General features: G+C 40.7%; 1 protein-coding gene across 2 annotated transcripts in view; it reads left to right on the top strand.

Moving 5' to 3' along the window:
• LOC306875784 (ELAV-like protein 2) overlaps positions 1–25,484 on the top strand; it is a 29,452-nt gene extending 3,968 nt beyond the window's left edge. For both annotated transcript variants that reach the window (XM_079426510.1, XM_079426511.1), the window contains exons 2-6: positions 16,718–16,961; positions 19,604–19,707; positions 19,790–19,943; positions 20,475–20,637; positions 24,819–25,484. In XM_079426510.1, coding sequence (XP_079282636.1) covers positions 16,718–16,961; positions 19,604–19,707; positions 19,790–19,943; positions 20,475–20,637; positions 24,819–25,140 — 987 coding nt within the window. In that variant the 3' untranslated portion in view covers positions 25,141–25,484. The remainder of the gene's footprint in view (positions 1–16,717; positions 16,962–19,603; positions 19,708–19,789; positions 19,944–20,474; positions 20,638–24,818) is intronic.
• The last annotated feature ends 431 nt before the right edge of the window (positions 25,485–25,915 follow it).

Below are 25,915 nucleotides of genomic sequence, written 5' to 3'. Positions count from 1 at the left end.
CAGCTGATGTGCTGGTGGAAGTTCGGCAGTGCACGCTTGAGGTTGGCACTGTTGAAATCTCCCAAAACAATGAATGCGGCGTCCCGGTGCTGTGTCTGGTGAAGGTGTAGTGTTTCATGTAAGTCCCATATCGCAGTGTCCGTGTCCGCTTGAGGTGGAATATAAACGGCACTGACGATGACCGAGCTAAATTCCCGAGGGAGATAAAAAGGGCGACATTTGATGGTCAGAAGTTCAAGATTCGGTGTGCAGGAGCGTGAGAGGGCTACAATGCTCGCGCTGTCGCACCAGTGGTTGTTCACCATCAGACATACTCCACCTCCCCTAGTCTTCCCCGAGTCCAGCGTTCTGTCCATGCGGTAAACCGAGAAGAACTCGGCCGGCTGGATGGCGTGGTCTGGTACCGCTGGGTTCAGCCATGTCTCGGTGAAGCAGAGAAGGTTGCAGTCCCGAATGTCCCTCTGGAACCTGACTCTTGCCCTGAGGTCATCGAGTTTGTTATCCAGCGACTGGACATTGGCGAGCAGGACACTTGGTAAGGGAGCGCGGTGTGCGCGTGCCCTCAGCCTGTTCCTGACGCCGGCTCGTTTCCCTCGAGGACGCCAGTACGGGTCGCGTCCTTTGTTCCTCCTCAGGATCTCGCTTGGCCAGGATGGGTCCGGGTTCAAAATCGGCGAAAGGTTAGTGCATTGTGCACCAATAGAAATAAGAGTGGCCCTGTCGTATGTAAGAATGGCCATCTTACAAAAAGAAACCGGTGTTTATAGTTAACAATACGAAAAAATAACAAAAGAAGACAAAGTTTGGTCGGAGCAGTCGTGACGGCAGCCGATCTCACCCGCGCCATCTTCAAATATTCGCCGCTGTTAATTAGTCGCTATTAATTAGCCGCTATTAATCAGACTAATGTATAATAGAACAGAACAGAATAAAGAAGTATGTGAATGTGCAAGTATTCATTACTGTGTGCCATGTACTCTACATACAACACACACAAAATACAATCTGAAATATGTAAACAATAGTACCCTTATAAGGACTTCTTTGTAACTTATACTCGAAAAGGTGCACATTAGTACCTTAGAGTACCAATATGTACCGTAATGTACAACTATGAAACTTTTTGAGGTAAATAAGGTACAAAGATGTCCTTTTAAGGGTACTGTCCCAGTGACAAGCTGTTGTATTTCTTTCTTTTTATTTTTTCTCTCTTTCTTTCCTTCTGTTTTATAATCATATATAATAATATAATCATAAAGCATATTAAGCAAAAAGGTATGATTAAAAATAAAACCTGTCAATTAGACAAGGGTTAACTGAAAAAAAACAGGTATAACATTAGACATTCCACAATTGTGACAGACATGCTCAATTGGGTTTAAGTCAGGGCTCTGGCTGGGCCATTCAAGAACAGTCAGGGAGTTGTTGTGAAGCCACTCCTTCGTTATTTTAGCTGTGTGCTGAGGGTCATTGTCTTGTTGGAAGGTAAACCTTCGGCCCAGTCTGAGGTCCTGGGCACTCTGGAGAAGGTTTTCGTCCAGGATATCCCTGTACTTGGCCGCATTCATCTTTCCTTCGATTGCCACCAGTCGTCCTGTCCCTGCAGCTGAAAAACACCCCCACAGCATGATGCTGCCACCACCATGCTTCACTGACTGTATTGGACAGGTGATGAGCAGTGCCTGGTTTTCTCCACACATACCGCTTAGAATTAAGGCCAAAAAGTTCTATCTTGGTCTCATCAGACCAGAGAATCTTATTTCTCACCATCTTGGAGTCCTTCAGGTGTTTTTTAGCAAACTCCATGCAGGCTTTCATGTGTCTTGCACTGAGGAGAGGCTTCCGTCGGGCCACTCTGCCATAAAGCCCCGACTGGTGGAGGGCTGCAGTGATGGTTGACTTTCTACAACTTTCTCCCATCTCCCGACTGCATCTCTGGAGCTCAGCCACAGTGATCTTTGGGTTCTTCTTTACCTCTCTCACCAAGGCTCTTCTCCCCCGATAGCTCAGTTTGGCCAGACGGCCAGCTCTAGGAAGGGTTCTGGTCGTCCCAAACGTCTTCCATTTAAGGATTATGGAGACCACTGTGCTCTTAGGAACATTAAGTGCAACAGAATTTTTTTTTTTACCTTGGCCAGATTTGTGCCTTGCCACAATTCTGTCTCTGAGCTCTTCAGCCAGTTCCTTTGACCTCATGATTCTCATTTGCTCTGACATGCACTGTGAGCTGTAAGGTCTTATATAGACAGGTGTGTGGCTTTCCTAATCAAGTCCAGTCAGTATAGGCCCCGTCCACACGAAGACGCGTTTCTCTGTATACGCATAAATTGTTTACCGTATAGGCGTGTCGTCCACATGAAACCGGCGTTTTCGAAGAGTGAAACAGATCATTTTTGAAACCGGGTCCCAGGGTGGATAAATTTGAAAACGCAGTTTTCATGTTTTCGTGTGGACGGCGAATCCGTATATTTTCTGAAACGATGACGTCATCAGCCCACGTCTCGCCCCTAATCAGACACCGCTACGTCACATAACAGCGACAACAACAACAACAATGTTAGACTACGTGCCTGTGTTCGTGCTGCAGAACCTACTGAGCTCATTAGTTTTATTAAAGCAAAATCTTCTGCTTTGTGTGTTAGTTTGTATTCAGCGCGCAAGGTTTACGCACATGGTCCAAGTCTTCGTCTCTGTTTTTTTGTGTATCTCTGTGGCAGAATTACAGCGCCACATATTGGTCTGGCATGTGTACTACATCGTTTTCAGTCGGTTTCAGTGATTCCGTGTGGACGCAGATATTTCCTGAGACGACTCTTTTTTTGCCTCGCTCTAAAAAAAAATTCCGTAAACACATAGATCGGATAAGGAAAACCCGTCTTCGTGTGGACGTAGCCATAATCAAACACAGCTGGACTCAAATGAAGGTGTAGAACCATCTCAAGGATGATCCGAAGAAATGGACAGCGCCTGAGTTAAATATATGAGTGTCACAGCAAAGGGTTTGAATACTTAGGACCATGTGATATTTCAGTTTTTCTTTTTTAATAAATCTGCGTTTTTCTGTCAAGATGGGGTGCTGTGTGTACATTAATGAGGAAAAAAAAAGAACTTAAATGATTTTAGCAAATGGCTGCAATATAACAAAGAGTGAAAAATTTAAGGGGGTCTGAATACTTTCCGTACCCACTGTATATATTGTATCTATTTATAATATTTGTTTAGGCAATGTATGTATTGTTTGTATTCATTCTCTTTCTCTCTCTCTATATATACGTATGTGTATGCATTCAAGTTTATTCATTGATTCGTGTGTCTTTTGTTTGTCCTGTATATTTTTATATGTATTCATTCATAACAATAAATTGCTTTATTTCGTTGCTCCAAATCAGCCTTTGTCACGGTGTTCATAGACGATTGATTATACTTGCATTATTTGATAAATATTTTATAAGCTGTCGACGAAGGCGCGATCTGCGAGCAGCTGACCTATTGCTGCCTCTGAGCTGTTGAACCAATCAACGTTAAAACGCAGATGAAAGCACGCACATGCTGGGAATTAGGCGGAAAGTTTTCGTGAAGTTCAAATGTGCGTAAAAATACGAAAAACGTACGCAATTATTAGTGAATGAGACCCATTGTTTTTATGGCTTTCAAGTTCGTAGAGAACTCAATAGAATCAAAATAAATTTTCATTTCATGTTTGAATCGTAAAAATAAGCTTTACATTTAGAAAATGTACACTTATGTGTATGATATTTAGCTAAAAGGAAAATAAGGTTTATAAAATAAGCATCACTTTTTTTTTTCTTTTCACATTCATGAAAGCCAAAAATGACATTGCTATAAGTAAACTCAAAATTAGGATTCACATAACGTTTGATAAAGTCAAGAATGTCACATCAAAATGATGTTGTGTAAGAGCAATTCCAGAATAAATGTAAAGATGTTTCATTGTTTTCTAAACAGAAAGAACAGTTGGTGTTAATATCATTCTTAAGTCTTTTAAGAGAGCACTTATCCGGATAAACTCTATGAATCAACTTAAATGCAATTTCTTTCGTTTTGTTAGTAATTAAATGTTTGTGAGGTAATGACCAAACTTTCTTCCAGGGAATATCACTTACTAAACCATTCCAATAAGAGATTACATAAGGCACAGAAAAAGACTCCATCTGAAACAAAACTCTCATTTTCTTATTGTTTTTTGACTTGGATGACGAAAGGCACTGTTTTACAAAGATCCACTGAGTGACATGAGATTGGAAAAGAAAGACCTCTAAAAAGCAGGAGAACCCATGTGGCACTGCATCAGCAACAATTGCAAACTCTTTCAGACTAACTGGAAGTCCATGCTAAGCTAAAAACTCAGAGTAACTACAGATTGAACCATTTTGATTGAAAAGTTGAGACACAAAAATAAAATTTTTAAACCAATAAAAAAAAAAATAGATTGGTGTTTATACAGTAGATTGTTGTTATTCCAGATTAGATACGAGTGAGGTGTAAAATTGTGTTTAAAAACGAGGGACCAAGCTAATAACATTTGCCTATCAAAATGAGAATTTGACAGGGATTTTCATGATGTTATAGTTACAGATTAAGAAATTTAAACCACCTAGTTTGGAAAAAACAACATTAGGGATCAGATTCCATATAGATGAGGGCTTATTGATACAGTTTTTTATCCAATTTATTTTAAAGGTGTTGTTTAAAGTGGTGAAATCAAGAAAGTTTAAACCCCCTTTCTCAATGGTGTTCATAAGTACAGAGTTTCTAATGAAATTAGTTTTATTCTTCCAAACAAAGTTGAGAAGCATTGTATCAATTTTTTTAAGAATGGCAGTGTCAACATTCAAAGAGAGCAGCGTATGTTAACCTTGACAAACCTTCAGCTTTGGCTAGTAAGATTCTTCCCTTCAATGAGAGATCACTTTGGAGCCATTTTTTTCTGAGTACTTTCAATTAATGGATTAAAATTTAAGGAGCATCTTTCTAATTCATTTTTTGTTATAATAACACCTAAATAAGACACTTGATCTTTGATTTGAATATTACAAATTTCTGACAAATGGCATTCTTTGATGGACATCAGTTCACACAGAGAGGTTCAAGAACAGGCCTGATGCTTTAGAGAATTGCTGGATATACTTTAATGCTAAAGGAAGGTTAGCATCTTGCAAAAAAAGAGTGGTATCATCAGCAGCTGACTGATGAGTATCTGTTTGTCAGCAATAGAGATACCATGAAGACCACTATTAGAAATATAAGAAGCAAATATCTGGGAAGCTAGTAAAAATAAATAAGGGGATAATGGACACCCTTGCCTAATACCACGTGACAAGTAAAATCTAGGAGAAGTACCATATTTTAATTTAATTGTGCTACTACAGTTGTAATATAGAGTTTTTACCGCCTTACAAAAATATTCACCCAAACCAAATTTTTCCACTGATTTAAATATAAATTTATGTTCAACTGAATCAAAAGCTTTATAAAAATCCAGGAAAAGAATAAAACTACTATGTTCCAGCAAATCAGTCTAATCCAATAAATCTAAAACTAATCTAAAAATATAGCTGCAAGCAGCGATGACGGGCCCAAGCCGTCAGCATACGCCACCCCGGTGGCATCAATAAAACGGTGCCTAGCGAGCACACGCATTACAGTAACCCTCTGGCAGTTTGGTTTTAAGGGATACGGAAATTAAAGGGTTAATCCAAACCATCAACTCTGTGAAACGCACACACACACACACAGAACAACATATAAAACTTTATAACTTTGTAACACTTTACAATAAGCTTTCAGTTTTTAACATTATATTAATTAACATGAACAATAAGTATCTAGTATTTATGGTACCACTTTCTATGAAGCCCGTATTTATAACACGTAATAAAGGTATTATTAAGGAATTATAATGAATGCATAATAAATAACATTATAAGTAACTCTGCAATTACATGTCAACTAGCAGTCATGAGAGTATTAGTAGTGTGTCTGCTGAATATACTGTATGTTAACACTTTATTTTGATGGTTCCTCAACAGACAAACTGAGAATAGGATTATTTGCAAGTATGTGAATATTCTACCTACCCTACCTAAGTCAACTAATATAATATATACCATTTAATGTTGATTAAAATTAATTCCAAAATGTGTTAATATACTATTAAAATTTAAAGTTTTATCTTTTGAACATGACTATTTTTCTAACATTAAAAATATTTTGTTCATAAAAACAATGGTTAAAAAGAATAAACCAATAACAAAACAAAAGCAACAAATAAACGGTCACAAAAAACAAGTTTCTACAAAATTCTCGCTCTGCACTAAGACCCATCAAAGTTGGCCGCAATGCAAAATCTATGGGATTTTTTGGCCGATTTTTCGACCACTGTACGATCATCGTACACCCGATCGCTTATAAACGTCATAGCACACCTCTCCTCAATAGGCCGCACGATTTGACGCCCGTTTTGTGAGTCTTTGACAAACGGTGCGGGACGAGTTACGTGCCGAAGTTTGTACGGAATCTATAAAAATAAGAAGAATGAACTAGAATGTACATTTCCTGAAGAAAATGTGAGTGGGTGCTTGCAGTGGCAAAACTTGCCACTCGGTTGCTAGGGTACTCTGTTTGGTTGCTAGGGAGTGGCTTGGCAACTGCCAATCATGAAACACCAAAGGCTTCTTGTCACTATGAATGATATAAACCAACTCCCATGCCTCTGTGACATTCAGAATGGAAGATATCCCTTTTTGGATTTTGGTTGCTAAGGTACTCTGTTTGGTTGCTATGGAGTTGCTTGGAGCTGCCAATGATGAAACTGCAAAAGCTTCTTGTCACTATGAATGATATTAACCAACTCCCATGCCTCTGTGACATTCAGAATGGAAGATATCCCTCTTTGGATTTTGGTTGCTAAGTTGCTTGGCAATGGTTGCTAGGAAGTGTTGAAGTAATTCATGATTGGCTGTTTGCTGCCCCGAGTCATATGAGACCACCCTCATGTTTCTATGACAATTCAGGCCGGAGATATCCCTTTAATCTCTTTCAATGAATGTCTATGGAACTTGTTGCTAAGGTGCTCTAAATGGTTGCTAGGGCGTGGCTTGATAGCTTCACAATGATTCTGAGAGATTGATTGGTCATCTGAGTAAAATGAGCCCGCCCCCTTGTCTCTATGACACTGTGATCAAGAGCTATGTTCAATACAAAATCCCTATGCAATTTACCATAGTAGGTTAAACGCATGCATTTCATGGGCCGTCCTGCTCCATAGTAAGTCAATGGGGCAACTTTGGGGTGCAACTTTTACCCCATTGTGAGGTATGTTCTTACAGAACCTGCCAGCCTCTTCAAATGTGGCAAATCACAAGTTTCTGTGAAATCCTCGCTCTGAGCTATGACTCGTCAAAGTTTGTCGCAATGTTAAGTCAATGGGATTTTTGGGCTACTTTTTCGCCCCTGGGGCGAACACCGTACCCCCGATCGCTTATAAAAGTCATAGCACACCATTCCTGAATAATCCCAGGAATAATCATGGGTCTGTGACAAAAGCTGCGGGAGGAGTAGCGCGCCGAACAATAACAATAGTGAGTGCTTTGAAAAGCACCCACTAATAAGTATGCCGAATAACAATAGTGAGTGCTTCAAAAAAGCACCCACTAATAAGTATGAGCAATAACAATAGTGAGTGCTTTGAAAAGCACCCACTAATAACTAGAATGTACATTTCCTGAAGAAAATGTGAGTGGGTGGTTGCAGTGGCAAAACTCGCCACTCGGTTGCTAGGGTGTAAGTTGTATTTTTATGTGCTAGAATGGAAGATATCCCTCTTTGGATTTTGGTTGCTAGGGTACTCAGTTTGGTTGCTAGGGAGTGGCTTGGCGGCTGCCAATCATGAAACCCCAAAGGCTTCTTGTCACTATGAATGATAGGGGTGTAACGATATGCCCAGGTCACGATACGGTACATATCTCGATACTGGGTTCACGATACGATATGTATCACAATATTTTGAACAAAATTTAAAAATGAAACTGAAATTCAAATAACAGATTTATTTCAAAAACATTAACAAATTTCAATCACTTTCTTTGTTGTACATACAATACACATTTCAAGGTTTAATTAAAAAAACCTTTTGTATTCAAAATAACAACTGAATATGTCTTTGTCACTGAAAAAATTGTTAAATTTAACATGAACTTAAAATAAAGATATCTCAGACAGAACTTCTTAAAGCAGTAAAAAAAATTAAAATAAATTAAATGGTGTTCTGTTCAACATAAACACTAATGTTTGTTTAGATTACTTGCAGGTTTTTTTGCAAAAAAACCAGCATATCTACATTTGCAGGCAAAAGCTGGGATCTTTGAGCACTCACAATATCCCCTGCCGTAGAAAAAACACGTTCACTGGGAACAGACGTTGCCGGAACTGTTAGGTAAGCCTTGGAAAGGGAGGAAAGACGTGGGTACATCGGAGCATTTTCTTTCCACCATTTCAGTGGACAACTAGTGAGGGGAATAGAAGTGTCTTTTTTGTACATGTCGATCTCTACTTCTATCCTACGTTTGGCCTGAGTGATTGTTGGTTTAGCAAAAGTTGCACCAAGGAGATCTTCCAGTGCTGTCTTTTTGCAAGGTGGTGGCTGTTCTTGCTCAGCTCTCTGTGTTGTCTCTCTTTTCTCTGCTGCATCAGTGGGATCTTCATCACTGGCACCTCCCTCCTTTTCTGTTTGCTCCACAGTGCCAGCCTTAAAAAAAATATATATATTAAAACAAACTATTAAGGACTGGGGAGGTTTAGTACAGTTGCAGTTACACACACACACACACACATCACAAAGTACATAAACATGCAAATACAAATATACAGATTCTCAAATAATGCAGACAAACATACCTGCTGTAACTGGTTTGATTTGTCCATCAACCGGTGGAAAACCTCTTCGCGTTGTTCAGGGAGTAGGTGGGGCAACGATCGAAATCTGGGGTCCAGTGCAGAACTTTCTAGCAGATAATCCTGTACTTCTGTGTATCTACGTGATAGGTTCTGCAGGATGGCTGCTTTCATGTTAGTTATAATTGTAGAGTCTTTCTCATCCCGTGTCATGCTCTGCTCGATCATGGATTTCAAGGGCACAATGAGTGACAGGGTGGCGCTCTTTTCATCAGAGAGGACAGTGGTGGCTTGTTTTAGAGGTTTAAGTAGATTTACTATTTCTTCTGCATCAGTGATGTCGTTGCTATCCAGAGTATCGAGTTGACGGGCATTTTTGCGCACCTCTGTGCTCAAAAGAGAAGCCGTTATAGCCGCTTGTTGCTCGAGATAGCGTTCCAGCATATCCATGGAGCTGTTCCATCTCGTTGCCACATCAATGATAAGCTTATGTGATGCGATCTCAAGCATCTTTTGCGTTTCCGTGAGCACAGCTGTGGCTGTGGTACTGCGGTGAAAGAAAGCCACGACTTTTCTTACGCGACCAAGCAATCGACTGACGCGAGGCACATTTAAACCTGCTTGCGACGCAAGATTCAATGTGTGCGCGAAACACTTAATATGTGGTGACAACCCGGCTTCTCTCACTGCCACCTCCATGTTACGTGCGTTGTCAGTAACAACTGCAGTACTATGAGGAGCCCTATCAAGCTCCCACTCTTGTACAGCCGCTTTTAAAACTTCGGCTATGTTAGACCCAGTGTGCGACTCAAAAAGCGGGCGAGTCTGAAGCACGAAGCTTTTCATTTCCCACTCCGTGGTAATAACATGCGCCGTGATTGTAATATAGCTCTGACAAGCCCGAGAAGTCCACCCGTCAGTTGTAATTGCCACATTCTCTGCTTTTTTCAGACCGTCTACCACCTTTGCCTTAGCTTCACGGTACAGAGCTGGAACTACCTCTTGACTGAAGTGCGGGCGTGACGGAATATGGTACCTGGGCTCCAGTACCCTAACCAATTCACGAAATCCAACATTGTCGACCACAGAAAATGGTCTCATGTCTTTTGCAATAAAAACTCCAATGCACCTGGTTATTTCTTGAGCTTTCGCACTTGACTGAGACCATGTTGCAGCAAAACTCTTTTGTATAGATGTTTGGCCTTCGTTCACCCTTTTTGTCGTAGGAGTTTGCAGGAGTTTGTTGTTGTGATGGCGTTTTAAATGGCACATCATATTCGAAGTGTTTGACGCTGTGTATGGCAGCCTTGTTTTACAGTGTTTACAAACACTTTGTGTTTTGTCTGTAATTTTTTTACCGTCGTCCTGTCGCGTGACTGGAAAACCAAAATGCTGCCAGACGATGGACTTATAAGAAGACGGGGCATCTTCAATTTCACTTTCAGCCGAACTCATATTGCCCTACTAATGTTCAAGCGATTTCTGCTACTGCGATGAAAGCACACGCGATGCTGTTGCAGAGTAGGTCACGTCGGCAGCTCAACCAATAGGATTAGACTGCCGTCATATCGTAAATGTATCGCCAACACTCTACGATACATATCGTAACATTTTTGCATCGCGAAATATCGTACTGCGATATATCGTTACACCCCTAATGAATGATATAAACCAACTCCCATGCCTCTGTGACATTCAGAATGGAAGATATCCCTCTTTGGAGTTTGGTTGCTAGGGTACTCTGTTTGGTTGCTATGGTGTTGCTTGGCAGCTAAACTGAGCCCGCCCCCTTGTCTCTATGACACTGTGATCCAGAATTATGTTCAATACAAAATCCCTATGCAATTTACCATAGTAGGTGAAACGCATGCATTTCATGGGCCGTCCTGCCCCATAGTAAGTCAATGGGAAATTCTGGGTAGCTCCTGCCCCCCAGGGGTACAACTTATACCCCACTGTGAGGTATGTTCTTGCACAGCTTGATAGCCTCTCCAAATGTGGTGATTTTCTACGATTTTCTACTTCAAGTTTCTACGAAATTCTCGCTCTGAGCTATGACTCATCAAAATTTGTCGCAATGTTAAGTCAATGGGATTTTTCTAACCCTGGGGCGAACACCGTACCCCTGATCGCTTATAAAAGTCATAATACACCATTCCCGAATAATCCGCACGATTTGACGCCTCATTCGTGGGTCTGTGACAAAAGCTGCGGGAGGAGTAGCGCGCCAAACTTTCGGCGGAATAAAGAAAAGTATGACAAATAACAATAGTTGGTGCCTTGCAAAACACTAATAATAATAATAATAAATATGAGCAATAACAATAGTTAGTGCCTTGTCTTTGGCAAGCACCCACTAATAAGTATGTGAGATAATACTAGTAGTGCTTCACCTTTGGCAAGCACCACTAATAATAAGTTTAAGTTGACTTTTTCAAGCCAACTTAATAATAAAATAATGTTTAATTCTTAGTACCCCCATAGAACCGTGCTTGCATTTACCTAAAGCAGTGGTTTGCAATGTTTTTTACTCCAAGACCCCCTCCTCTCCAAATCAATACTGCAAGACCAAACTTTTCTATTCACTAAAACCTTTGTATTTTCATGTATTTTTTTTTTTTAAACAAAGCAAATTCAAGATAGATTTAAACATTCCATGTTCTTTTTTTTTGCAAACATAGCCTACTTCGCAAAAATGTCACTGCAGATATTCTGTTCAACTTAAAAGTGAGACAAGATGGCGCCGAGACAAGATGGCGTCGCTGTGTTCGGACGCCGTCCAGGTCGCTCCGCTCAGATTTTGCTTTAATTTACTTTTTTACTTACTTTTACTTTCTCTTTTCACACATTTCACGTCGGCACTGATCACCTATAACATAGAAACACTTTTGGACATTGGAAACCGCTACACTAACCTGTTCCAGGACACTCTATCCACGAATCCATCGTGGCTTCTGGAGATTCTTCGGAACGTGGAGATAAACAATAACCCCCCGAGGCGACGGATCAAGAAACACCGTGGGAAACGTGCTGGGATTCGAGACAGACTCAGGAAAAGGGCTTACAATCCTCCTCTTCCGAGCATTCTGCTCACTAATGTCCAGTCCTTGGAGAATAAGATGGACGATCTTAGAGCCAGGATTAGTTTCCAACGGGACATAATGAATGAATGAATGTTGCATTTATATAGCGCTTTGTGTATTGCTGTACACCCAAAGCGCTTTACAATCATGTGGGGGGGGTCTCTCCTCAACCACCACCAGTGTGCAGCATCCACTTGGATGATGCGATGGCAGCCACTGGACAACGGCGCCAGTACGTGCACCACACACCCCAGATACAGGTGGAGAGGCGAGAGAGTCATAGAGCCAATCAAGTGTATGGAGATTATTAGGAGGCCATGATAGACAAGGGCCAGTAGAGGGAATTTGGCCAGGACACCGGGGTTACACCCCTACTCTTTACGAGAAGTGCCATGGGATTTTTAATGACCACAGAGAGTCAGGACCTCGGTTTAACAGCTCATCCGAAAGACGTTGCTTTTTGACAGTATAGTGTCCCCGTCACTATACTGGGGCGTTAGGACCCACACAGACCACAGGGTGAGCACCCCCTGCTGGCCTCACTAACACCTCTTCCAACAGCAACCTAGTTTTCACCGGAGGTCTCCCATCCAGGTACTGACCAGGCTCAACCCTGCTTAGCTTCAGTGGGCAACCGGTCTTGCGCTGCAGGGTGATATGGCTGTGGATTGGGACATAAGGGACTGTAATATCCTTTGTTTGTCCGAAACATGGCTTTCGTGCTCGGTCCCGGACACTGCTGTAATGCCAAGTGATAACTTTGCTGTTCTGTCCATCCGTAAAACAGAGGAGGCCGGTAAATCCAGGCGTGGAGGAATGTGTTTCATGATTAACAAGAAATGGTGTGATCCCAGGAATATCTCCATTCTGTCGCGTTCCTGCTCGCCTCATCTGGAACATCTTTCCATTATTTGCCGCCCATTTTATCTGCCCTGGGAGTTTTCATCGATCATTGTTACTGCTGTGTACATTTCACCACAGGCAGACACCGGCTTGGCTTTGTCTAAGCTTCACGATGTGCTCAGCGGCTACTTTAACAAACATCCTGATGCTGCCTTTATCATCGCGGGAGACTTTAACAAAGCCAACCTCAGGCAGGTCATGCCGAACTTTCATCAACATGTATCCTGTCCAACTAGAGGACCAAATACACTGCATCATTGCTACACTCAGTTTAAGAATGCCTACAAAGCCCGCTCACTACCTACTGCTTTTGGCAAATCGGACCATGCCGCCATTTACCTCACACCGGAATATAAACAAAGGCTCGTTCAGGATCCCTCGGTGCAGAGAGTAGTGACGCATTGGTCCTCCCACTCAGAGGCTATGCTACAGTCCCTTGCTACCTCCGTGGTTCCCACCTCATTTAAAAAATCCGTCATTATCCCTGTGCCAAAGAACAATAAACCCTCTTGCCTGAATGACTATCGCCCAGTTGCTCTCACACCTATAGTCATGAAGGTTTTTGAAAGACCACATTTGCTCCTCCATCCCTGATACTTTGGACCCTCTTCAGTTTGCCTATCGCCCCAATAGATCTACTGACGATGCCATCTCTCACGTCTTCCACTCTTCCCTCACACACATGGACAGCAACAATGGGAATTATGTAAGGCTGCTATTCATTGACTATAGCTCAGCTTTCAACACTATAGTCCCCATCAAGCTGGCTTCTAAACTCAGACTTAGGCCTAAACTCCACACTCTGCGACTGGATTCAAGACTTCCTCACCGGCAGACCTCAAGTGGTGAAAGTTGGCCAGTTCACCTCAAACTACATCACCCTGAACATAGGAGCCCCACAGGGCTGTGTCCTGAGTCCCCTGCTCTACTCTCTCTACACGCATGACTGCGTGTCCTCTCACAGCTCCACATCTATCTCAAATTTGCTGATGATACTGTGGTTCTGGGCCTCATCTCCAAAAATTATGAGACCGCATACTTGGATGAGGTAGAGAGACTCACATCATGGTGCCAGGACAACCGTCTCTCTCTGAATGTGAGCAAAACTAAAGAGCTGATCGTGGACTTTAGGAAGAGACAGCAGCAGCCCTACACTCCTCTTATGATCAGTGGGACCCATGTGGAGAGGGTGAGTAGCTTCAATTACCTCGGTGTAAACATCTCAGAGAACCTGACTTGGACTACACACATCCAAACACAGGTTAAGAAAGCCAGGCAATGACTGTACCACCTGAGACAGCTGAGGAAATTCAAGGTCTCACCAGCAATCCTGAAAACGTTCTATTCAGGGACCATAGAAAGTGTATTGACTCAGTGCATCTCAGTGTGGTATGGAAACAGCTCCAATCAGGACTGCAAAGCACTACAGAGAGTTGTGCGCTTAGCTGAGCGCATCTCAGGATCTGCTCTCCCCTCTCTGCAGGACATCTACCTCAAACGCTGCAAAAGTAGAGCTGTCAAAATCATCAAGGACTCTAATCACCCTGGTAACCGTCTATTCACTTTGCTTCCATCTGGTAAGCGCTTCCGTAGCCTGATGGCAAAAACTGAGAGACTTAGGAGGAGCTTCTGCCCCCAGGCCATCAGGCTCCTAAACTCTAACTCTGTTTCATAACATCACTTGACTCCATGTAAATATCACTATATCAAAAAGCTTTTCATCATTTTTCTCTACCTCATATTGCTGCTATTTAAATACACTGTACAACTTTTTTGCACATTCCTGTTATATTACTATTTAAGTCAACAACATACTGACCTGCACATTTATATTTATATTTTTTTATCTTTTTTTTTATTATTTTATTTTTTCTACTTTTCTTTTTCTTAATATTTGTATACTACATAATTGCACTGTCCTTGGAGCGGACCTGACTTACATTTCATTGCTGGTTATACTCTGTATAATTGTGTATGTGACGAATAAAAATCTTGAATCTTGAAGTATGTAAAAGCATGTATATTCTGAACTCTGGGATCTGAAGGACATTTTTAACCTCTCCCTTTCCCTGTCTGTTGTTCCCCAATGTTTCAAAACATCCATCATCATGCCAATACAAAATACACCCAAAGTTTCTTGCATGAATGACTGGCGCCCTGTTGCTCTTACTCCCATCATCAGTAAGTGCTTTGAGAAGCTTATCAGAGATCACATCTGCTCTGTATTACCAGCATCACTCGACCCACTGCAGTTTGCCTACCGCAATAACACACTGCTCTTTCCCATCTTGACAAGAGGAACACTTATGTGAGAATGTTGTTTATTGACTATAGTTCAGCGTTTAATACCATACTGCTCTCTAAGCTTGTAGTGAAACTCCAGGCTCTAGGTCTGAACAATTCTCTGTGCAGCTGGATCCTGGACTTCCCGACAGGTGGTCAGAGTAGGCAGCAACATCTCCCCGCTGACCCTCAACACTGGAGCCCCTCAAGGCTGAGTTCTTAGCCCTCTCCTGTACTCCCTGTACACGCATGACTGTGTAGCTACGCACATCTCCAACGTCATCGTCAAATTTGCAGATGACACAATGGTGGTAGGTCTGATCACTGACGATGATGAATTAGCCTACAGAGAAGAGGTGCACACCCTGACTAACTGGTGTCACAACAACAACCTCTCTCTGAACATCAGTAAGACCAAGGAGCTGGTGGTGGATTTCAGGAGGCGGACCAGTGAGCACCCCCTCATCACCATTGAGGGACTCCAGTGGAGCGGGTCAGCAGCTTCAAGTTCCTCTGTGTAAACATCACCGATGACCTCACCTGGACCACTCACACACTGTTAGTAGTGAGGAAGGCCCACCAGCGTCTCTTCTTCCTCAGGTGACTGAAGAAATTCGGTCTGAGCTAAAAAATCCTCAGACAGTTCTACAGTTGCGCTGTGGAGAGCATCCTGACTGGCTGCATCACCGCCTGGTATGGGAACTGCACCGCTCTCAACCCGGAAAGCCCTGCAGAGAATAGTTCAGACGGACCAGCAGATCGTCAGAGGTGAGCTTCCCTCCCTCTAGGACATCTACACCCAGCGATGTGTGAGGAAAGCACGGAAGACCATCAGAGATTCCTGCCACCCGAGCCATGACCTCTACTCGCTGCTATCATCAGGCAGACGGTACCGCAGAATCAGGACCTGAACCAGCAGAACGCGAGACAGCATCTTCTCGCAGGCCATCAGACTGCTGAACTCAAGATAGCAAACGATACTCACCCACCTACCATTCACACTGGATTCCATCTACATACCAGCCACACCGACTCTGATAGCACTGTAGCATGTCTGCACTGCATAGCTTAGAACACATGCAGCTCCATCTTCTCTTCTGCACTAACTACACAGTAAATCACTAACAGTATTTACTGTTAATCATAACACTGTAAGCCATAAATAAAGCTATACATTCATCTACAAGTCTCTTGAGAATACCGTTTACTATGTGTATATTATGGAAATGTGTGTATTGTATATTGTGTACAATTGTCTTGTTTATTGTACAATGTGCAAATGTGTATATTGTGTAAAGTGTGTATACTGTTGTTTATACTGTTGTTCTTTTGTATAATTTGTGGAAATAGCAGAGAGAATTACTTTCATGTGTAAGCAGAACAGAGATTTTGTAACTGATATGCTAAACTCAAAACATGTATTTAAAACGAACACAGACTGTGGACAGATTATTACTAATATATGACTATATTCTACATTTTAAATAATCTGAAGAGTTCCTGTTTTTTCACTTTGTGTGTGTTTGAATCTATAGCAGGTGATTGCTGCCGTGGAGACACAGCTGTCCAACGGGTCGAGCTGTACCACCAGCAACAGTCCCAACAGCGTCTCTAATAACTGCACGTTACCTGTGGAGATGTCCGACGGCACCGAGGACAGTAATACCAACCTGATTGTGAATTACCTGCCACGGAACATGACGCAAGGGGAGCTCAAGAGTCTGTTCGGCGGCATCGGAGAGATCGAGTCCTGCAAACTTGTGCAGGACAAAATCACTGGTATTTATGGCTGTCTCATAATGATTTTTGACCAATAGGGCTCTTATGATTGATTGATATTGATGATATTAGAGAGCAGAGTGGCCAATGGTTGGTATTTAAAGCTGATAATATCACACTATTAAACTTGAGGAAAAATATATAAATACAGTTAGGGCTGGGCGATATGACAAATCTTATATCACGATATGAGCAATTTTATTTCACGATAATTATATCACAATATAGTACTTTTTGCTTTAAATAAGGTCTTTCTTTTTGATATGGTAGAAATTTTATAATTCTTGTCACAAGTGTCACTCACAAAAAAATAATACTAGCCTAAATTAAAAAAAAAAAAGATCACAGAAGACAAGTAAATGCTCAGCGATTAAATAAGATTAAATAAGAATAAGAAACTAATTACAAGCAATAGGACAAAAAAACTAAAAAGTGATTAAGTCAAGAGCAGTGAGAGATTTTCTCTTGTTGTTTAACATGAATGACAGACAGGAGGAATATTAGACTGCTGTCACTTTAAGAGCTGTCCAGATCCAATATACTGTTACATGCGTTTTCTTTCTTAGCTGTTTGCTTTCACTGAAGACCTAAATTACTCTTTACGGGGATAGTTTCAAAGATGGGTATTTCAACAAATACAAATGTGTATTTAACTTTTTTTTTTTTTCTTGTTCTTCAGAAAGAGTCTCTCAGACAGGCATACTGTGCTTACAGTAAAATGAGTTCTCTTTTGCTGCTGATTATGTTTGTTTTTAAACCGCAATGCTTAAAAACACACGCAAACTACGGTATACGTTTTCGTGACAATGGAGCACAGCAACATCACAGGAGCATGATAGAAATGGTAGTCCAAAATCTCTACTAAAAATTCTACCTGTTAATTATGTCTACCGGTATATCGCCCACCCCTAAATTCAAATATAAATTATATTTCAGATAGCTACTACTTGATTCTGTAATCCTGTTGTTGCATTTCACAAATGTGACCCTGGAGCACAAAACCAGTCTTAAGTCGCTGGAGTATATTTGTAGCAATAGCCAAAAACATACTGTATGGGTCAAAATTATCTTAATTTTAAAATTAAATAAAACTTGATTTTTGATTGGTATTCTGCATTGCTAAGAACTTCATTTGGACAACTTTGAAGACTCTTTTTTTTTTTTTTTGCACCCTGAGATTCCAGATTTTCACATAGTTGTATCTCGGCCAAATATTGTCCTATCCTAACAAGCCATACATCAAAGGAAAGCTTATTTATTCATCTTTCAGATTATGTATAAATCTCAATTTTGAGAAATTGACCCTTATGACTGGTTTTGTGGTCCAGGGTCACAAATGAAGAAATTGTTAAAAACATGTCTAAAGTGGATATGTCTGTGTGCACTGCATGGTAATCGTATTTTCTCAAATAAATAAAAAACAAACAGGTAATGGTAACTTTATATACAGTACACAGTAAATATAAAAAAGTAGTGGCAAACTGGATATAGCGCAGCATGTTTTAAAATGATTTAAAACTCCAGTTTGCACGGGCCGGATCATGCACAAAGTACTAATGTTTTTAGACAGTCTACAAATGCATACTTCAGAGGATCGAACTGCTGCATAAGCAAAAGGTTCATAGAAATGAACTTGTCAAATTTTTATTAGACATACATTAAACAAAGAAAAAGTCTTTAAACAGCTAATAAATATTTAATTACAGTAAATAAAAAAATGCAGCTTGAGTTTCTCAGTGGTGTCAAATAATGGCCACTTCTGACACTTATGTTAAAGGTGCTGTAAGTTTTTGACTCCACTAAAGCATAAAAATACCATAACATGTTTGCAGATATTTAAGAAACACACTAAGTTAACATACTTGTTTATCGGAAAACAATGCTACAGTCAGTTATTCTCCTTTGAAAATGTGCATTCCGGGCCAGAATTTCGGTCTCTGTTTTGGTTTGTGAAACCTGCCCACTGCCAGTTTACCCAATTATATTTTGGCACGCCGGGTTGCCAGTTGGCGGAAAACATAGCGTGTTTCAGGTCATTCATCGTCATGTACAAATGTATTTCTTAAATACTGATTTCATTTGATTGGTATCTTATTCTACTTGTTTTATTCTGTTGTTTTAATTAGAATTTCTTTTTGGAATTTTACATAAAAGATACTTTTAATAAAGTTAGAAAAATGCCGTTACAAAAGGTAAAAACAAAATACCCTGTAAATCACTTTAAGGAGTCAAATATCACCTCGTAATGGGAAGGTTAATTTTTGATCAGAATTTTTGATTATTGATTTGAAGGTGCTCCTAAATTTTTGACCGTGCTACTAAATGTGTTAAATTAGGAGCACAAGCGCTCCTAAAAAGAAGAGTAAGCGTAGAGCCGTGCCGGTGAAAAAAACCCTCTCCAATATTTTGAATTTGGACTGCAATACCTAGTTTAATCCTACATACAGCACCTTTAAGGATACAAAAGACCTGAGTCTGCATTAACCCTGATGCTTCTCATATGGAGGCTTTATACACGTCACCATCTGCAGCTCACCTCACAGACCTGTCAACGTACTTCCTGTGTGTTAAATACTGTGATGGTCAGATCCATAATGCACTGCAGTGCTCATAAATCCTCACCAGAGTGTTTGTGTGCTTAGGTCAGAGTCTGGGTTATGGCTTTGTGAAATATGTAGAACCCAAAGATGCAGATAAAGCCATCAACACTTTAAATGGTCTCCGACTGCTGACTAAAACCATCAAGGTAAGGTCTGTCCGAAGTGAGGCTGCTGTCACGGGTACTGCTCGTGTGTGTTGACGTGTACTATGTTTGTGTTTGTGAGCAGGTGTCGTTTGCTCGACCGAGTTCGGACTCCATCGTTGACGCTAATCTGTACGTGAGCTGTCTTCCTAGAACTATGACCCAGAAAGAGCTGGAGCAGCTCTTCTCTCAGTACGGCCACATAATCACTTCCAGGATCCTCGTGGAACAGGCCACAGGTGAGATCTTTTATATTAAAGTGCCTTGCTGTTTTGTGTACAGCGTTACCAGGGAAACAGCTATTTTTCCTGCTCCAAAAGCAGCACCTAGTGGCAAAGAATGAATTTTCATTTTCATTCAGACCAATGCAAAAAGACCAACAAGTGAGCGGGCAATATGCTAATGTTTTATGTTGACGCCAACATGAAACTGCTTGGGATTCGTTTTAAAAACGACTCGTTTCAATGATTCACAGTCGAGACTTTCTTTTGAGAGACAATCACTTTATACACAGTGCACTTTCAGATTTAAAACTTTGCAGGATGTTTTCAAAAATCCATAATAGGGGCACTTTAAAACTATGGCAGCTATGCCATATAGCCATGAAAATCATTGTGAAAGAATTTAATTACATAATATATTTATTTATGTGTATGATGCCCCAAATGGAATCTTTTAACATATAAACCAATATTGAAAGATTTAGTTTAGCCCCAAAAAAAACAGATCCTAGTCTAGTCGGATTTACAGTAATTTTTTGTGGTGTTCAGGTGTGTCCATAGGTGTGGGCTTCATTCTATTTGACCGGCATGTTGAGGCTGAGGCGGCGATTAAAGGGCTGAACAGACAGAAACCACCAGGTGCCACCGAGCCAATCACAGTGAAGTTTGCCAACAAACCCAGTCAGAAGAGCAGCCAGGCCTGGATATCCAGGTACCCGCTGACACACACTGGCTGCACTGGAACTGACTTTGACGTTAACGTTGTTTTGACCTGTTAACGTTTGCCAGAGCGACGGCGCACTGAAGCGTTTTTTTCCCCACTAGTTTAATGTTTATGGCCACAGCCATATCACCCTGTAGCCCAAGACCGGTTGCCCACTGAAGCTAAGCAGGGTTGAACTGGTCAGTACCTGGATGGGAGACCTCCTGGGAAAACTAGGTTGCAGTTGGAAGAGGTGTTAGTGAGGCCAGCAGGGGGTGCTCACCCTGTGGTCTGTGTGGGTCCTAACACCCCAGTATAGTGACGGGGACACTATACTGTCAAAAAGCACCGTCTTTCGGATGAGACGTTAAACGGAGGTCCTGACTCTCTGTGGTCATTATAAATCCCAGGATGTCTTTCGAAAAGAGTAGGGGTGTAACCTCGGCATCCTGGCCAAATTTCCCCATTGGTCTCTGACCATCATGGCCTCCTAATCATCCCCTTACACTGATTGGCTTCATCACTCTGTCTCCTCTCCACAAGTAAGCTGGTGTGTGGTGGGCGTTCTGGCGCAGTATGGCTGCCGTCGCATCATCCAGGTGGATGCTGCACACAGGTGGTGGACGAGGAGACACCACCCCTCACAATGTAGAGCGCTTTGAGTGCTTAGAAAAGCGCTATATAAATGTAATTATTATTATTATTATTATTATTATTATTATTATGAATGAATTTAATGTGAAAGAATATCATTAATCTTGACAAACTATATATCATTCTGAAGGTCTAAGCCTCAAGCATCTACGACAGATCGCTGTTTTTCGATGGAAAGCTTATAAGGAATGCATTTGCTACATTTGTGTAAGCAGTACACATCAACACAGGCAGAATAAAAAAGCCGTACGTACCAGATTCATTGTAATAACGAGCCACAAACGCGTCCACTGCTGAAATCCCAGTTTAGTTAGAGAGGTAAGGGTCCACAGAACAACATCCCAGCGAGCACTTTTAGTCTAGCGAAACAATAACGTTGTAATAAGGATGAATATTCCTTTGTTTACGTTTCATTTCTTCGGGAGAGTTATTGTTTGCGTCCGTTATGGAATAAATTACGCTCAAAAACAGCGTCTTGGTGGTAAAAAAACAACACGGTGTTACAGCATACAGTTTTACAAACAGAATGAGACAGTCCACGGAAAAAAAGTCTCAGAAAAGCGGAATATAGATTATTTGAATTTGGCGCGCTCTACAGACAGCGTGGCGCAGCGGTCATCATACAGGGGGTCATCTGTAACTTAGCGATCTGCTTTATCCATAAAAAAACTTTTTTTTTTCTTCTATATTTTTGATCTATTTATTATAGATCAGCCTTCTTCTATATATGTGTGTATTGTGTGGGGAATGTGGTCATCAGCGTGTTTATTAGCGACTCTATGACGGCTATCATTGTGATTCATTGATCAGCTATTATTGATTATATGGCCCATCTGTATGATTATCATCTGAATGGAAGCACATCAGCGTGTGTTTACTGACTCTATGACCATGTCTGGCAATATCACTTCATGTCTGGCAATCAGAATACTTCAGTATACATACTATATACAAAGCATTTTTTTTTCTATTTTTTTCTCCTTTTTTATTACTCAAATAATTATTTTTATTTTTTAGTGCTCAAATAAATCTGTCTATTATTTTAGAATTGAAAAACTATGCAGGAACATGTATATGACTAAAATAGCTTGTATAATTCTGTAATCCATTTGGTGGTTATTTTTCCTCAAACAGGGGGGTGGGGGGACTATAAATAGTTTCTGAAAAAATATTGCAGGAATCTCATTTTTCATGGTATCTTCTTCAAATTTGAAATATGAACTCATGAGACACGTGGCTTTCAATCCATGACTTTTCTGGATTGCTCCAGGACTTATTTCATGTATTTGTATATGAAATAAAAAAACATTCAGTGTGGAAAAATATTTTTCAAGGCACGTCAGTGTGTATAACTTTTTATCTTTTCGAGCATTATCAACTCTGGATGATGGATAGTAAAGCCGAGAGTGTCTTCTTTCCAAAGATACCTAATTTGTGTGTGTAGCACACTTTGTCAGGAACTTTTAACATTTTAATTTAGGTAGGTTATTTTCACCTGTGAGGCCCACAATGGGGGCGAAGGTTAACAGGTTTAAAGCTGTGAGTTGGTGATTTTAGAAATGGCAGGGCTGCAGACTAACTACTTTCATAGTATGGTATATACTATGAACCGCAAAAAGCAACAATATTGATTCTAGCTGATATTTTCTGAGTATATGAGTCTCACTGGGCCAAAATTGCATTGCTAAAGTAAAAAAAAACAGTTGTGCAAATCACATTATATTACATTTAGAGATTTATGATCAGTGATAAACTAGTAAATATTAAAAACATGTATTTTAAAACACATTTTAGTTCCCATCATTCCAAAATAAATTATGAAAATACCCCAAAACTCACGTAAATTACATACAAACTATATGCTATCATAATAGTGTTTATTAGCTTCATATTTCATGTGTAGAAATGTTTCTCTGGGTTTGCTGGGTACAGAACATGACGTGGGAGTGTAATGGATATGGATGTAACGATTCACTCAACACAGTGAGATATGATTCACAATACTGATTTCACAGTACGATTTTCTACAAAAGAGAGAGATTTAAGACTAATTTCTCTATGCAGTAAAAAAAGAGTTTTAGATGTCAGAATTTGACAATATTCTGGAAAATACATTGGGCCTCATTCATGAAACATTCGTAAATATAGGAGTAAATTCTGAGTAATTTGCACAAAAATCATTGAATCCTATCCAATTTGATAGTTAAACGTGTATGTTAATGTATTCCAGTCATTCGTAAATAGGGCGCTTGTGCACGCTCATTGACAATTAGCATAATCCCCGCCTATGACAACAGCTACACAAATTGCATGTCCAGGAACGCAGTGGAATATACTGGTTTATATATATATATATATATATATCCCCTCCTCCATTGATTGGGCGCTGTGTTCTACCCAAAGCTAAACAGTTTATCAAATCTCAGAAAAAAACAAAACAATGATTGTGATTTGTGGATTGAATGAATGAATGAATGATGCATTTATATAGCGCTTTGTGTATTGCTGTACACCCAAAGCGCTTTACAATCATGTGGGGGGGTCTCTCCTCAACCACCACCAGTGTGCAGCATCCACTTGGATGATGCGACGGCAGCCACAGCACAATGGCGCCAGTGCGCTCACCACACACCAGCTACAGGTGGAGAGGAGAGAGAGAGTCATTGAGCCAATCAAGTGGATGGGGATTATTAGGAGGCCATGATAGACAAGGGCCAGTAGAGGGAATTTGGCCAGGACACCGGGGTTACACCCCTACTCTTTACGAGAAGTGCCATGGGATTTTTAATGACCACAGAGAGTCAGAACCTCGGTTTAACGTCTCATCCGAAAGACGGTGCTTTTTGACAGTATAGTGTCCCCGTCACTATACCAGGGCGTTGGGACCCACACAGACCACAGGGTGAGCACCCCCTGCTGGCCTCACTAACACCTCTTCCAACAGCAACCTAGTTTTCACCGGAGGTCTCCCATCCAGGTACTGACCAGGCTCAACCCTGCTTAGCTTCAGTGGGCAACCGGTCTTGGGCTGCAGGGTGATATGGCTGTGGTTGAAAAACCTTATGTTTTCAGCATCAGTTCTGTTAAGCATGTCAGTGCTGTTTCATCTCACTAAACTAGTTTTATCACAGAGACACTTGTGGTTTGAAATGGAGAATTCTGGGCCAAATTTAAAAAGCAGACTAAACTTTCCTTTGAGCAGAATGGAAAATTATGAAACAATTACTCATTACCGTCACTTTATAATCACTGAATCCATCACTGCAGATCAGCCTGAGCTCATGAATGATCCTTTCTAGACTCTGCATTAACACTAAATTACACTGTCTGCATTTCAATCAAAAACAAATACAAATTTTTTTTCTTAAATATTAATAATTCATAAAATTAATACAATATAAATATTTTTTATAGATGTAAATGGGTGTTACACGCTACTGAAGGAACAGTATAGATGTTTGGTGGCATACTAGCATAGAAAATAGCCTTTATTACTGTTTTAGCTGAAATACAGTTTTTGTGTTTGTTTTTGGCAGTAGATTCTCACCCATGACCATTGACAGGGTCACCAGCCTGGCAGGCATAAATCTCCCGGATCACGCCGGCACAGGCTGGTGCATTTGTGTGTATAATCTGGCGCCGTATGCTGACGAGAACATCCTCTGGCAGATGTTTGGCCCATTTGGTGCTGTGACTAATGTAAAGGTCATACGAGACTTCAACACAAACAAGTGCAAAGGATTTGGCTTCGTGACCATGACAAACTACGATGAGGCTACTGTAGCAATCGCCAGTTGGAATGGGTACCGGCTCGGGGACCGGGTTTTAGGGGTCTCCTTCAAGACAAACAAGGTCTGAGTGACATTATGCAAACGTGACAAGAAAATATTTCATGTTTTTTTTTTTCTTAAAATAGTTTACGTTTTAAAACATGCGTTAAAGTTTTAACAGCTGACTGTTTAAGTGTTTATTTTGGTATATAATGTGGCAGGTGACCTCCATGAGGCTGAGATGGAGAGCTTTCCCGTGTTGGTGTTCCCATCTCTCCTCATGAGCTTCTGCGGTGCAATCCACTGCATAATGTGTGTGCATGAATCTTTAGTTTAACTTTTTTAGTTTTCTTTGTGCTAATGATGTTTGAAATAATTTGTGATTTTTGTTTTTATTGTTCAGTACATCAATAAATACATTGAAGGGAAGACATTCTGTATTTTGCTTGATGATCATTTTTATTGTGCCTGCTAGGGCTGCACAATTTGGGCGAAATCCAGTTATCTAATTAAAATTATGATTTTTAAAAATTGTAATTAGTTATAATTCTTGATCTCAGTTGCCAGAATTTTAGCACTTACAAGTTCCTGCTCGTCCGACAGCGGTACTTCTGCAACTTGTGATGCAACCATTTTGTGCTCCATCACAGCAACAGAAACTCCCTTCTCTCCACGCTTTTTCCCCAGCCATTCCTCAACTTGCAGACAGACAGTCGTGCACATTTAATATCACAAAAGCATATGTGAAACTCAAATTCTTGAGGCGTGTAAGAATGAGAAGACAAAACAAGGGATGCTGGAACATGTTTGTGATGACTCTGCCGCTGAAGTAGCTTCAGCATAATTATGGCCTCAAGGTAATA

Source organism: Barbus barbus (assembly GCF_936440315.1).
Source record: "Barbus barbus genome assembly, chromosome: 10".
Lineage (NCBI taxonomy): Eukaryota > Metazoa > Chordata > Actinopteri > Cypriniformes > Cyprinidae > Barbus > Barbus barbus.
This window is presented reverse-complemented; position numbering and strand designations above follow the sequence as displayed.